General features: G+C 35.7%; 1 protein-coding gene across 1 annotated transcript; it reads left to right on the forward strand.

The window, feature by feature from the left end:
* The first annotated feature begins 13,826 nt into the window (after positions 1-13,826).
* LOC128033729 (uncharacterized) lies at positions 13,827-14,372 on the forward strand. Its single transcript, XM_052621745.1, has one exon. The coding sequence runs from the start codon at positions 13,827-13,829 to the stop codon at positions 14,370-14,372; it is 546 nt and encodes a 181-aa protein (XP_052477705.1).
* The last annotated feature ends 449 nt before the right edge of the window (positions 14,373-14,821 follow it).

Here is a 14,821-nt window from a genome sequence, read left to right on the forward strand (position 1 = left end):
GGGAGATGGACAAATTTAATAGCCTCTAACATGGCTAAATCCAATTTCCTAAACTCTTAAACCCTTTTTGAAGCAAAATGTGAGTTAAAACGAGATAAAGAGTTTGAGTTTTGAAAACATTCACTAAAGGACGACTCCAACTTACTAGATGTATGAGAAGATGATGTATCGGCTCTAGGTCTTTTCATAGGGGCCATACTAGCTAAAAAGATACTTAGAAGCATTAAAATTCAATGGAAAACGCTTTAGGGAATTTAACAAATACTTGATGGGCAAGGGTTTGGGGTAAAAAAGTTAAGAAAACCTTTAAGAATAGGTGACCTCTTGTAATAAAACATGATATTTGGAGTCCAAAACAACTCAATAATCCATCAAGAAGCACTATTTCAACCTACATTTTATAAAATTAACAAATTGAAAGTGTTAGGTTTTTACCTTAAAAGTGTTGAAATAGGAAAATCTTCAAATAATGTTGAACAAATATTAATGAAATGAGGTTTGAAGATGTTAAAAGACCAAGATTTGTTAAAAAAGAAGAAGAAGAAATATAAAAAAAAATTAAAGAGGATTTGAGAGGATTTCGGTAAGGGGAAAATTTTAGGTTTTGAATGTGTTAGAAAACTGGTGCAGGTACCTAAAAACAGCCAGTGGTATCGATATTTTTATAAAATTATTGATATTTTCAAAATGGTATCAATACCAATTTGCAGTTCTGCTTTCCAAGTGCAGTGAAAAATGTAAAATCAAGAGTTTTGAGTTTTTAAAAGTTCTAAGGGTCCTAAAATGACTCTAAAGAAATCCCTATATGTTTCATATGCATGAAAGTACAATATGCAAGCATAATGCATATAATTTATAATTCAATAAGTGAAAAACAACATAAAAGCAATTTAAGCTAGATAAATAAGGTTAAAATAGATCAACTTCTCATATAAAACTCCCCTTATCTTTTTGCATATAACAACCATGAATATCATACTTATCAAGCTTTTGCAAAAAAAAAAAATCAAATAAAGTACATGGATAAAAAAATTTAATACAAAGTCAAGGCAAGGTGGTCAAACCTAATTCTCTCCTAAGTGTCCAAAATCTTTCATTATCTAAAGGTTTTGTAAAAATATCAGCTAATAGATTTAAGGTGTCTACATATTCTAGAACAATTTCACCATTTTGGATATGATCTCTAATGAAATGATATCTAATTTCAATGTGTTTAGTTCTAAAATGTTGGATGAGATTTTTAATGAGAAAAATAACACTAGTATTGTCACACTTGATAGGAACGTTATCTACATAAATTCCATAGTCCTTAAGTTGTTGTTTCATCCATAAAACTTGAGCACAATAACTACCGGTAGAAATATATTCCGCTTTGGTGGTGGACAATACAACACTATTTTATTTATTTGAAAACCATGAAATTACCATGTTTCCTAGAAATTGACAAGTACCAAAGGTGCTTTTTCTATCTAATTTGTAACCTCCAGAATCTGCATCCGAAAAAGCATGCAAGCTAAAGGATGAGTCTCTAGAATACCAAATACCTAAATTTGAAGTGTCTCTAAGTTATTTAAAGATTCTCTTAAGGTCTTGTAAATGTGATTCCTTAGGACAAAATCGATATCTAACACACAAGCATACACTAAACATAATGTCGAGCCTACTTGTGGTAAGATAAAGCAAAGAACCAATCATTAACCTATATAATTTTAAATCAACACATTTATCTTTCTCAACTTTATCAAGCTTTGTAGAAAGGCTTATAGGAGTAGCTTGTGGTTTGAGAGTGTCCATCCCAAACTTCTTGAAAATTTCCTTTGTGTATTTAGATTGATTTATGAAGATGTCATCCTTTCTTTGCTTGATTTGGAGTCCTAAAAAGAAATTTAGCTCTTCCATCATGGTAATTTCAAACTCACCTTACACTAGCTTAGAAAATTCTTAACAAAGAAAATCATTAGTAGAACCAAAAATAAAATCATTAACATAAATGTGAACTACTAATAAACCTGTCTTTTCTTTTAATAAAAAGTGTTGTGTCAACCTTCCCTCTATACAAATACTTTTCAATAAGAAAATTTGATAATATTCCATACCAAACTCTAGGAGCTTGTTTCAAACCATATAAAGCTTTTAAAAGTTTGAAAACATGGTTTGGAAATTTTGAATCTTCAAAATCGGGTGGTTGTTCAACATATACTTCTTCATTTATAAAACCATTTAGAAAAGTAATTTTTACATCCATTTGATATAATTTAAAATCATTAAAGCATGCAAAAGCTAAAATCATTCTAATGGCTTCTATCCTAGCTACGAGAGCATAAGTTTCATCATAATTATTCCTTCCTCTTGAGTGTAACCTTGAGCAACAAGTCTAGCCTTGTTCCTCACTATGTTACCACTCTCATCTAGCTTGTTCCTAAAAACCCATTTAGTACCTATAGTAGATTTATCACTAGGTCTATCAACTAGGGTCCATAATTTACTTCTCTCAAATTGATTTAACTCTTCTTGCATGACCAATATCCAATATTCATCATTTAATGCTTCTTTGATACTTTTAGGCTCAATGTATGAGATAAATGCAACATACTTACAAGTACTAAGAGAAGACCTAGTAATTACCCTTTGAGATGGATCTCCCAAAATCATACCATCCTTCACATAGTTGAACTCTCTTGGATGAATGACTTCCTTTTCCTCAACTGAAAGTTCTTCTAAAGCATCTTGTGTTTGTTCTTGAATTTTTTTCATTTGATGATTGATCCTATTTATCATTGTTAAAAAATTCTGCATTATCATTATCAACACAAGAATCCTTTCTAGGAGGAATATTAGAGTCATAAAAAATAACATGTATAGACTCTACTACTAAAGTTCTTTTGTTAAAAACTCGATAAGCTTTAGAATTTAAAGAATAATCAAGAAAAATTTCTTCATCACTGTTTGCATCAAATTTACCAAGATTATTTTTGTCATTGTTTAAAACAAAATATTTGCATCCAAAGGGATGAAAATAGCTAATGTTAGGCTTTTTATTTTTGAAAAGTTCATATGGAGTTTTCTTTAAACTAGGCCTAATCATCACTCTATTAACAATATAACAAGAGGTGTTTGTGGCTTCCGCCCAATAATATTTTGGTAGATTATTTTCATAAAGCATGATTCTAGCCATTTCTTCTAAAGTTCTATTTTTCCTCTCAACAACTACATTTTGTTGAGGGGTTTTAGGTGCAGAAAAATTATGGCTAATTCCATTTGAGTTGCAATAAATTTCAAAATCTAGATTTTGAAATTCGGTTCCATGGTCACTTCTAACACTAGTGATAGATTAACCTTTTTCATTTTGATTTATTTTTGAAATGGTGATGAATTTTTCTAAAGCTTCATCTTTAGTACTTAAGAAAAGAGCCCAAGTAAATCTAGAATAGTCATCAACATGCACAAAAGCATATTGTTTTTCACCCAATCTAGTTGCCCTAATTGGACTAAACAAGTCTATGTGAATTAGTTGAAGAACTCTACTAGTTGATACATCATTAATAGTGTAAGGGCCCAATTTTGTCCGGCTTGAATAAGAAACCAGAAAACAAATAAACAAAATAAAAAATCAAATAAAAGTTCGAGTCCAATTACAAAAAAACCCAAAGGCCCACTATCTAAAAAAAACTTTTAGAAACCCTAAGGTCATTCGCACCGCCACCTCCGTCAATGAGTTCGTCACTCGAGATCTGACACCTCGTCTGCCACTTTCACCAAAATAGCAAAGGTGTAAACTCCCGTCGTCGTTATTGATCATGGACGTCTACAAAAAGAAAGAACAAGGACAAAAATGCAACACGCAAAGAATAGTAGAAAACAACAGCCTAATGTAATATATTCGGTTATTAAAGCCATAACAATGATGTTTTTTTTTACACAAGAGTAATAAAAAAACAGAATACAAAGAGAAATTCTAAAGGTGATTCTTTTATTTTCAAACCTGTTATTTTATTTTATTTTTTAAAAAACATAAAATAAAAGAAGGAAAAGGTAAAAAAAACTCACCAGGTCACTTCATGTCCCACCATCGCGAGTGGACGAAGGCGCCGTCTTCGATGAAAGACGACTCTTCTAGCTTGAGACCTCCGAATCGTCCTCGGTTCATTGGAGGCCACGTCAAAAATGAAGGCTGGAAACTGAAAGGTCCCTTTTGCGTTTTCAAATTTTGGTCAAATTTTAGGGGGTTTCGATTTTAGATTCGAGTTACCCGAGAAACGGAGGTAAAAAAGGCCTTTTTTACTCCAACCGTTAAAGGTGACGGCAGCCGTCGCTAATGATCGGTGGCCATGGAGGAGCGCTGACGGCCCTATGGTCGGACTCAAGGGTGTGTTTAGAGAAAAAAAAAAAGGGAAAAGAGAGGTTTTTTTTAATGCAGGGAAAGTGATTTTTTTCTGAAATTTTTGACTTATATAGGGCCTCGATACGATGTCGTTTTGGCCTGGCTTCAAAAGCCCCAAAACGGCGTCATTTTGACGCGACTTAAGACTTGCCCCAAATGCTACCAAGATTTGCGTGTTTTCGTGGAATGGTCTATTTGCGGTCGTGGTCCTTCCGCTTTTGGACCTTTTTTTAATATGGTCCTAATTTTTTTTTCTTTTTTTAGATTGCATCATTTAATTTCAACTTTCTTTCAATTTAGTCCTCCGTTAGTTGACCTTCTTGGGAATGACGCTTGTCCTAGGGTTTGGGATAATTTCTCATTTGGTCCCTGTTCCTTTTCGCACATCATATTTTAGTCATGTATTTATTTTGTCACAATTTGTGCTTTTAATTTCATTTAAATTCCAATTCAGTCCTTTATTTATTTGAATTCAACCTTTTATGAACCGTTCTTTTTATTTATTTATTATTTATTTACCTTTTTATATTTAAAATTTATATTATTCATGTTTCCTTTTATTTGCACATTTGTTGCCGCTATTATTATTATCATTATTATTTATATTTATATTATTATTATTATTATTATTATTATTATCATTATTATTTATATTTCTTTTATTATTTATATTAGTATTAGAATAGTAATTATGGCATGATTATTGCCACTGTTACTATGAATTGGTGTGTTATTACTATTAAAGTTATATCATTGTCATTTACTAGCATGACATTTTATTTCTTTATTTTTTATATATCATCGTTTCATTTTTTTACACACTTCTATTTTATTTTATTTTGATGCTACAAATCGTGTTTAAATATACTTATCCATTTTTATTCTATGCCCAAATAAGTTAAATGCACATTGCTTTAAATGTTACATTCGTTTTCACTCGACGAATTTTTTTTTAAATCAAGACAATGTTCTATATTTGGAGATTCGAGAAGTTGTGCCCTAACTCACGGGGTTCAACTTTCTCTTTGAACCTAGATAACCGAACATCCTTTTTAAAACTAAAACATGAGATTTAAATAGTAATTAAATAATGAACAAGCTTATTTTCAAGGATTCAAGATGTTGTGTCCTAACTCACGGGACATGACCTTTTCGTTTTGGTTACCTCGAGATAAGAAGGCCTTTTGCATAGGTTTTAATTTATTTAAGTAATTTTAATTAAAAATAACATTATGCAAAGTGGGATCGTGTTTTTGATTCTCTTCAAATTTTTAATTCTCGACACTAAGACATCAATTAATCAACTAGGTACAATTTTGGGTGTTACAAGGGTGCTAATCCTTCCTCGTGCATAACCGACTCCCGAACCCATTTCTTAGATTTTGTAAACAAAAAATCATCGTTTTAGTAAATCTAAACTTTTATTAAAATGATCAAATTACGAGGTGATCCGACCACACCTAATAAAAAGGATTAGTGGCGACACCATTTTCATTTTTTAAAATAAAAGGAAAATTTCCAAAAAGGTTTCGACAGCTTGGCGAATCCACTGGGGATACCACAAGAGAGTCAAGCCGCGAGTTGATTACTTTTTGGTTTTTTTGTCAAAAACTGATAATTTGGTTTAAATTAACGGTCCCTTCATTGCATTTTGTCTTTCATGTTTTGTCTTTGATACCTCAAGTTACATAGCAATCTAGTATATCTATTTTATTGGTTCGAAAGTTTCTCTTTCTATGTTTTCACATATTACATTGCATAATCGTTCCTTTTTGCCCTTTTTAAGTGGTAGTGAGAAGTTATTCCTTCGTGAGGTCTTCACCTCCGTATAGGATAGTAGATCGCTTTCGAGATACATCTGTACCTATGTCTTCGTGAGTTCTTCATCTCCGTATAACCATAGAGAAATGTATTCCCCTGAACTGAACTCGGTCCATATTAGCCTATAATGGGTGAGGATTAAGAAATCTGTTGGTTCAGGTACCCTTACTTCAGAACCGAAGCACATATAATGAGCCCTAAGAACTTACCTTAGGTAGAACCATATCAAACCTCTAGTGGACACCCGAATAGATGTTCTATCTATTATTTCTTGCTTTGTATTCTAGCTTTGTATGAAATGTACTAACTTGTTTTGTTTAGTTTTGGCTGTGATTACATTGCATTTTCATCATAGAAATGGTTGTTGATTCGCGTTCAGTTGCTAAATAGAGAGCTTGTCATGGAAAAAGGGATTTTTGATAAAGTAGAAGACAATGCAGCCGTACGAATATGGTCCGAGAAAACACAACAAGAGAAGGGTGACAGCCTGACAGAAGGGTACATGTCAGAATTATGGGATTTCACTCGCATCGGTTTGACTCAGAATAATCTTCAAGAGTTGAAAGAAATATAGGACCAATTGGATGACGAAATCAAACAGTTACTCTACCATGAATATGGTGACTTGCCTAATTTAATTGATGTCAAAGTGGATAAGCACTTATTCTGAGATCTTGTTCAGTATTGGAATCCTGCTTATAGCTGCTTCACTTTTGGAAAGGTAGGCTTGGACACATAGATGATACAATTTTAGATCTATTTGACCGGCTTGACTAAAGGGTCATGCCCATCCCGACAATTTTGGCTAAAACATTCAGATCTTTAAGTGCATATTAGAGAGCAGGTGAAGAAAGATTCATCGAGTGTGCACAACTCTTGCTAGCCTGGTTCCATAGCTACATTTGGAAGGTAAAAATGTCTCTTATTGAGTGTTCTCTGAGGACTACTCTTCGTTAAAAAAATTCGTGGCTACCCTAAGGCGAGACAATATTTTTGAAGAAAAGTGGATGACAATTCTCCAGAGTCTCCAAAATGAAGGCATTGAATGGAGGTCCCCTTGGATGATCCCTGATGAAATTTTGTACAGATGTAAAGACTTTAACTGGGTCCCTCTACTCGGGATATAGGGAGCTGTTGGATATGCCCCTCTACTTATATTGAAATAGTATAGGTCGAGACATTTTATACCGGTAATGCAAGGGTTGGCTCGATGTGAGTTTGCATACAAGGGTGATAATTGTAAAAAGAAGGTTCGTAAAATATCGACTGCTTGGAACCAAACTCGCAAAATGAAGAGATTTTTCGCAAATCCCATGACGACCCTGGAATATGATTGGTGGTGGGGTAAAAGAGTCAATGACAATGTCCCTTCATCAAGTCAAGAAAACACTCGGCCGATAGAAGAACACTTGTAAGTGATCTCGTCTGAGTTAGAGATCGTAAAGTAAGACTTTGAAAAGAAGAGTTCGGAGCTGGGGAAGAGGATAGAATAGTTGGAAGAGGAAAAGATTCAACTAGGACTAGACATCGACGTCCAAAATTTAGAAGCTGAGAAAATGAGGAAAGGAAAAAATAAAGTTGAGGAAGACTTGGATAGCTTAAAAATGGATTATAAGAAACTGCGTTTGTTGATAAGAATTGCCAAGTTGGGTAAAACATCGAAACAATGGCGACAATAAATCCAAGAAGAAAAGATTAGAGCTGATCAATGCGAAAAAATTCCAAGATGCTCGAGTCCGAGAAGATGCTCTAAAAAGGGATTTATTAGAAAGCTGAAATCAATAGGTTCGATTGAGAGCTCGGATAGCAGAATTAGAAAGGTCACAGCATCAATATCGTAGTCGCAACTCTGTGATTGAGTTGAAAGTAAACCTGACTAAGATTGAAGAGTCGAAGGGAAAGATAAAAGAGCTCGAGGCCACACTGCAAAATTGTGAACTTTGAATTGAGCTTCTTAAAATGAACAATGAGCATTGGAAAGAGTAACTCCAACGCTCTCAAGGTCAGCTCAGGGATAGATATCGCATCATAAGTGAAGCTGTGACTCAAGTATGAGAAGTAGCCGACCGTTTACAAACCCTAGCAGTTCAAGCTAACATGCTGAGCTTAAGATACAAATTAGAATTAGATCAGGGCTGAGAATTAGCTTGGCTTCTTAAGAAAGTCAAGGCTTTGAGTATTAGGGTAAGGTCGTATATGTAAAATGTATATGTTTTATGTAAAGAAATTTGTTTTCTAATAAAATTGTTTTAATAGAATTGAATCAAAATCAATACCTCTTTTTGCATTCATCCATAAGCATTACCTTTCATCATATGCATTAAATTTCATAAAATGTCCTAATTAATCAAAATTATGACTGTTACCCTAGAAACCAACAAGAATTTTCGAACTGAATATCGTTATAGTATCCACGGTAAAACAAAAGCCATAGATCAAATGTTAGAGAGATTAGAACAAATTTAGAAAGATATGTAAGATCAGTTGCAAGTACAACTACAGGACCAATTAGTTAAGGTATAGCAGGACATGAGGGATCAAATACAAGAGTCCTAATGAAGCATGATAAGCCAGTTGACCCAGTTACTGGGCAGAGGGATTGAAAAAGGAAAAGTTCTGTGATTAACTCCGGGGATGATAATGAAGACCCTACATACCCTCAGACTTTACCACAGTGAATGTCCAACCTCAACCAGATACATATCCATGAAGGTACCCACTACCATAAGACCACAACAATATCAAGCCGAAACCTCAGCACCGATGAATTATCCAACAACTTCAGGTTCCAATCCTGGAGATAATCTGACCAACCCTCTTGTTCCCGACTTAGACGACATGGCAGAAATGGATAAAGCAAGAGTAGAATTGCCAAAACAACTAGAAGATTAGTGTAAGTGGTTGGAGGATAAATTCAGAGCTATGGAGATTGCTGACTACCTTTGCGGGGTCGATGCTAAGGAGTTGAGCTTAGTGCCAAATCTAGTGCTCTCACCAAAATTCAAAACTCCAAAATTCGAAAAATACAATGGGACTAGTTGTCTTGAAGCCCATATCACAATGTTCTACCAAAGAATAACGGGATACGCCAATAACAACCAATTGTTAATCCATTGTTTCTAGAATAGTTTGATCGGGTCAGCTGCGAAATGGTACAATCAGCTAAGTCATGCCAAAATCAACTCATGAGAAGACTTGGCACAGGTTTTCATGAAACAATACAGCCATGTGACCAACATGACACTTGATAGAATTATGCTACAAAACTTGGAGAAGAAGCAAAATGAAAGCTTTAGACAATATGCTCAGAGATGGAGAAAGGTGGCGGCGCAAGTTCAGCCACCTTTTCTAGAAAAAGAGACGACAATACTTTTTATGAACACTCTGAAAGCCCCGTTCATTAACCATATGCTGGGTAGTGCTACCAAGAGCTTCTCAGATATAGTAATGTTCAGAGAAATGATTGAGGATGTAGTAAGGAGTGGGAAAATAGACGCAGGGGAAAACACTAAAAGGTCTACCCCGAGAAAGAAAGAAAATGAAGTAAACACCGCGAGTATGTATAATAAGAGCTATTGAAAACCGATCACCATAAGCCAACCGATGACCATGACAACTAGCCATCAAGGCCCTTCGAGGCAAGAATCTAACTCAAGGCCAAATACGAAAAAACCCCAATTCACACCTATCCTGATGACATATAGAGAGTTATATTAGAATTTGTTCGACGCACATGTAGTATCCCCGTTTTACTAGAAATCCATGCAACCTTCGTTTCTAAAGTGATATGATGCGAATGCTCAATGCGAGTACCATGCAGAAATTACGAAACAATCGATTCAGAACTGAACTACTTTCAAGAAGTTGATCGAAAGGTTCATCAAGATAGGGATCGTAAGGTTCGATGATCCCTCAAGATCTAATGTGGCAGGAAATATGTTACCTAGTCATCCTGACCAAGGGGTAAACGCGATAATCAAAAGTAGAGGAAAGAGGGCCAAAACCAATGTTGCGGAAGTGACATCTCCGCTAAAATGGGTTTGTTAAAAAATCATAGACGTGGGATTAATCATTCATGATTCAGAAGGGATGCCTAAAGGAGTGAGGAGCTACTATGAGTTCCACGCTAAAAAAAGTCATAAAATTCATGAGTGCACTAAGTTCAGAGCTCTAGTGCAAAGTCTGATAGATAATAAAGAATTGGATTTCTTTGAAGATGTTAAAGGTTTGGAAGGAGGAGATGTTTGTGCCTCAGAGGAAGGATCAATGGAGAAAGTTAACAAGGTCAACCATTCACTGGTAATTATTTCATGACCGAGAAGTAATGAAGTTGGAGCAAAAGCTATGCCAAGAGTCATAATTCAAAAATCTGTGGCTTTTCCCTACAAGAATAGTAAAAGGGTTTCATAGAATTATGATTGTAACGTAATGATCCCGAGAGAGGAAAACTCGATTGGCACTTCAGAAGCGGCCAAGATATTGGTTTCTTCACGTGCAGTGGGAGGCATTATGACCCTGTAAGTGCAAGAACCAAGCCCATTAAGGAAAAAACCCTGGTAGTTGAGCATAAGAAAGAAAAACGGCTAGACTTAAATCACCTATTAATGAGCCAATAACTAAGAACGAGGTTAAAAAATTCTTAAAGTTCTTAAAACTTAGCGAGTATAGTGTTGTAGAACAACTACACAAACAACTAGCTCACATATCAGTATTAGCTTTGCTCTTGAGCTCAGAGACAGATCGTAATGTGTTGATGAAGGTGTTAAATGAAACTTATGTTGCCGATAATATCTCTGTAAATAAGCTAGATCGTTTGGTTAACAATCTGAGTGCTGACAATTTAAAACGATGATGAAATACCTCTAGGGGGCATGAGATCCACGAAGGCTTTATACATCACTACCCACTACAAAAGATATACATTGCTAGGAGTGCTAATCGACAATAGATATTAATTGACAATGGATACACGCTGAACGACTTGCCTCTATCCACACTGAATAGGTTGCTAGTGGATAGCTCTCATATGAAGACGTGCCAAAATATAGTGAGTGCATTCGATGGTACAAAAAAGAAGATGATGGGGAGGATTGAAATACCTATCTTAATCGATCCGAACATATATGAGGTAGACTTTTTGGTAATCGATATCAAACCCTTTTATAACTGCTTGTTGGGTAGACCTTGGATTCATTCGGCTGGGGCAGTGCCATTGTCACTACACCAAAATCTGAAGTTGATAATGGAGGGTCGACTGGTAATGATAAACGCTGAAGAGGATATCATCGCATCCGTAACTAGTGACGCACCATACATAGGAGCGGATGAGGAGGCAATAGAATGTTCATTTTGATCACTGGAATTTGTTAATGCAACTTTAATTGTTGAAGGAAACAAGATCCTAATGCCAAAAATATCCAAAAATATGAGGATGGGCCTGCAGTTGATGATTGGGAAATGAGCTATGCCTGGAAGAAGACTCGAAAAATACCTTCAAGGAAGAGTCAAGGCACCAATGTTGATGGACAAACAAGACCGCTTTGGCTTAGGGTACAAGCCAGATGCGAGACAAAAGAAGAAAAAGTTAAAACAGAAGCAAGAAATAAGAAGAGCGCGACTAAGTAGGGGAGAGGTCAAATGGGAACCGATGATCTTTCCCTATATATCCAAAACGTTTGTGTTAGGAGAAATTATTTATCCTAAACGAAATATGGCAGAAAAAGAGAGTCCATTAACCAAAACTATGGAAGGAATGTTGGGAAATTCGAGCAATAATGTCATATTCGAAGAAGGAATTAGGGAAGAAAACCTATCAGGAATTTGCCCTTATATCCTCGGAAGTGTTTTGAATAATTGGACTGCAGAAGAGATCCGTGTAATTTTTAGAACTAGTTTAGAGTAATGTTCAAAACACACTTATTGCTCTAAGCCTGGGAGCAATAGGAATCCTTTTGTGAAAAAGGCATATGTCCACTATTTTTATTTCAATAAAATGCATCTTTGTGTCTCATTTGGACAATATTATTTTATTTTTTCCATTTCATTCATACTTATACTACATAGATAATTATTCTTAGATTTATTTGTTCTTTGGGTCTTCCTTTATTCCTATAACAGGTCTCCATATATCAATTGTACGAGCGACACTGCTGCTGACTCAGAGTCTCTTTTTGAGTAGGATATGTGTCCAGAGGAACTTTAGGACTTTGAAGATGATCGAGATTGTAACTTATCCCCTGATTTGTTAAGAATGATAGAACTGGATGAGAAACAGATCCTACCTCACAAAGATTCTGTGGAAATTGTGAGCATAGGAGACAAACAAGAAAAGAAAGAGGTAAAGATCAGAGCTTGCATCACTGCACAGATAAAGCGAGACCTCATTGAGTTACTCCAAGACATGCCTGGTCTAAGTATCGATATCTTGGTACACCGGCTTCTCATAAAGGAAGAATGTAAACCGGTTCAGCAGAAACTCTGAAGGATGAGACCCGATGTCCTGTTGAAAATAAAAGAAGAGGTTAAGAAACAATTCAATGCTAGCTTTCTACAAGTGTTTAAATACTCAGAGTAGGTAGCCAATATAATCCCCTCCCTAAGAAAGATATGAAAGTACGTATGTGTGTAGACTACAGGGATTTAAACAAAGCTAGCCCGAAGGACAATTTCCCATTGCCTTATATTAATACCTTAGTAGACAACACTGTAGGTTATTCACTGTTCTCCTTTATGGATGGTTTCACCAGATACAACCAGATAAATATGCATCCTGAAAACATGGAAATGACCACATTCGTAACCATATAGGGAACATTTTGCTATAAAGTAATGTCATTCGAACTAAAAATGCGAGAGCGGCATATCAAATAGCAAAAAAGGAAATTGAGGTTTATGTCAATGATATGATCGCAAAATCCCTAATAGAAAATGAGCATGCACAAGTCTTTTTGAGGTTGAAAAAATTCCAGCTAAAGCTCAATCTAGCAAAATGTACCGTCGAGGCTAGGTCCAAAAAATTGTAGGATTTGTAGTCAACGAAAAGGGGATTGAGATTGACCCGGATAAAGTCAGGGCTATACAGGAGTTGCCTCCATCGCGCACACAAAAGGAGGTCCGATGTTTCTTAGGAAGATTAAATTACATTACCCAGTTTATTTCACAACTAACCGAGAAATGCGACCCTATATTCTGTCTCTTGAAGAAACATAATCCAGGTGTATGGGATGAGGAATGCCAGGAGACTTTTGACAAGGTCAAACATTACTTGTCAATACCCGAGTGCTGGTGCCACCTAGCCTAGATAAGCCACTGATACTGTACTTGGCAGTATTTGAGAATTCTGTGGGATGTGTACGTGGCCAACATGATGAGTCAGGGAGGAAAGAAAGAGCGATATATTACCTCAGTAAGAAGTTTACTGAATGTGAGACAAGATACTCGCCCATTGAGAAGTTGTGTTGTGCCTTAATCTGAACAACCCAATAACTGAGACAGTACATGCTGTACCACACAACTTGGCTAATATAAAAAAATAGACCCTCTAAAGTACATTATGGAGTCGACTGCTTTGAATGAAAGAATGGCATGATGGCAAATTCTGTTTTCTAAATTTGATATAATCTATATGAACCAGAAGGCAGTAAAAGGGAGTGCAATATCAAATTTTCTAGACAGTAGAGCCCTAGAAGATTACGAGCCTTTGAAGTTTAATTTCTCGAACGAGGATCTGATGTATGCGGCAACCATTGAAGAAGATGCTCAAGAAAGACATCATTGGAAACTAAATTTTGACAAAGCCTCAAATGCTAGGGGTAACGGAATCGGGGTAGTCCGAGTATCCCCAAACGGAGATCATTATCTTCTTACCAGCAAACTTGATTTTGATTGCACAAATAACATGACAGAATACGAAGCATGCATCATGGGTATCCATCCAGCCATAGAGCGCAAAATTAAGGTACTAGAGGTATACAGGGATTCGGCACTAGTGATCTATCAACTTAAAGGTGAAGGAGAGACGAGAGATCTCAAGTTGATTGATTATCGAAGGTTGGTCCTTGAGTTAATTAAGGAGTTTAATGACATCACCTTCAACTACCTTCCTCAAGATGAAAATCAGATGGCCGACGCCTTAGCTACCTTAGCTTCCATGGTCAAAGTGAACAAATAAGATAATGTGAAACCTATTCAGATGAGTATATATGAGGCTTTGGGACATTGTTACAACATCGAAGAAGAAGAAAGAGATGATCACCTTTGGTACCACGACATATTACAATATATAAAGAACCGTAAATACCCTGAGCAGGCAACCGAGAATGATAAAAGGATGCTAAGATGGTTGGCCAATGAGTATGTCTTAGATCGGGAGATCCTATATAAAAAAAGAAAGGATCAGGTGCTACTATGATGTGTAGATGCCGTTGAGGCCAACAAAATCTTAGAAGAAGTCCATGAAAGTGTTTACGGAACACATGCTAATGGTTTTACAATGGCTAGACAAATCATGAGATTCGGATATTATTGGTCCACTATGGAAGGGGATTGTATTAGCTATGCCAAGAGATGTCATTAGGTTGATCTTGCCAAAAGCTTCCAATGGGTATCGATTCATCTTTG

The sequence above is a fragment of the Gossypium raimondii genome, chromosome 2 (assembly GCF_025698545.1).
Source record: "Gossypium raimondii isolate GPD5lz chromosome 2, ASM2569854v1, whole genome shotgun sequence".
Lineage (NCBI taxonomy): Eukaryota > Viridiplantae > Streptophyta > Magnoliopsida > Malvales > Malvaceae > Gossypium > Gossypium raimondii.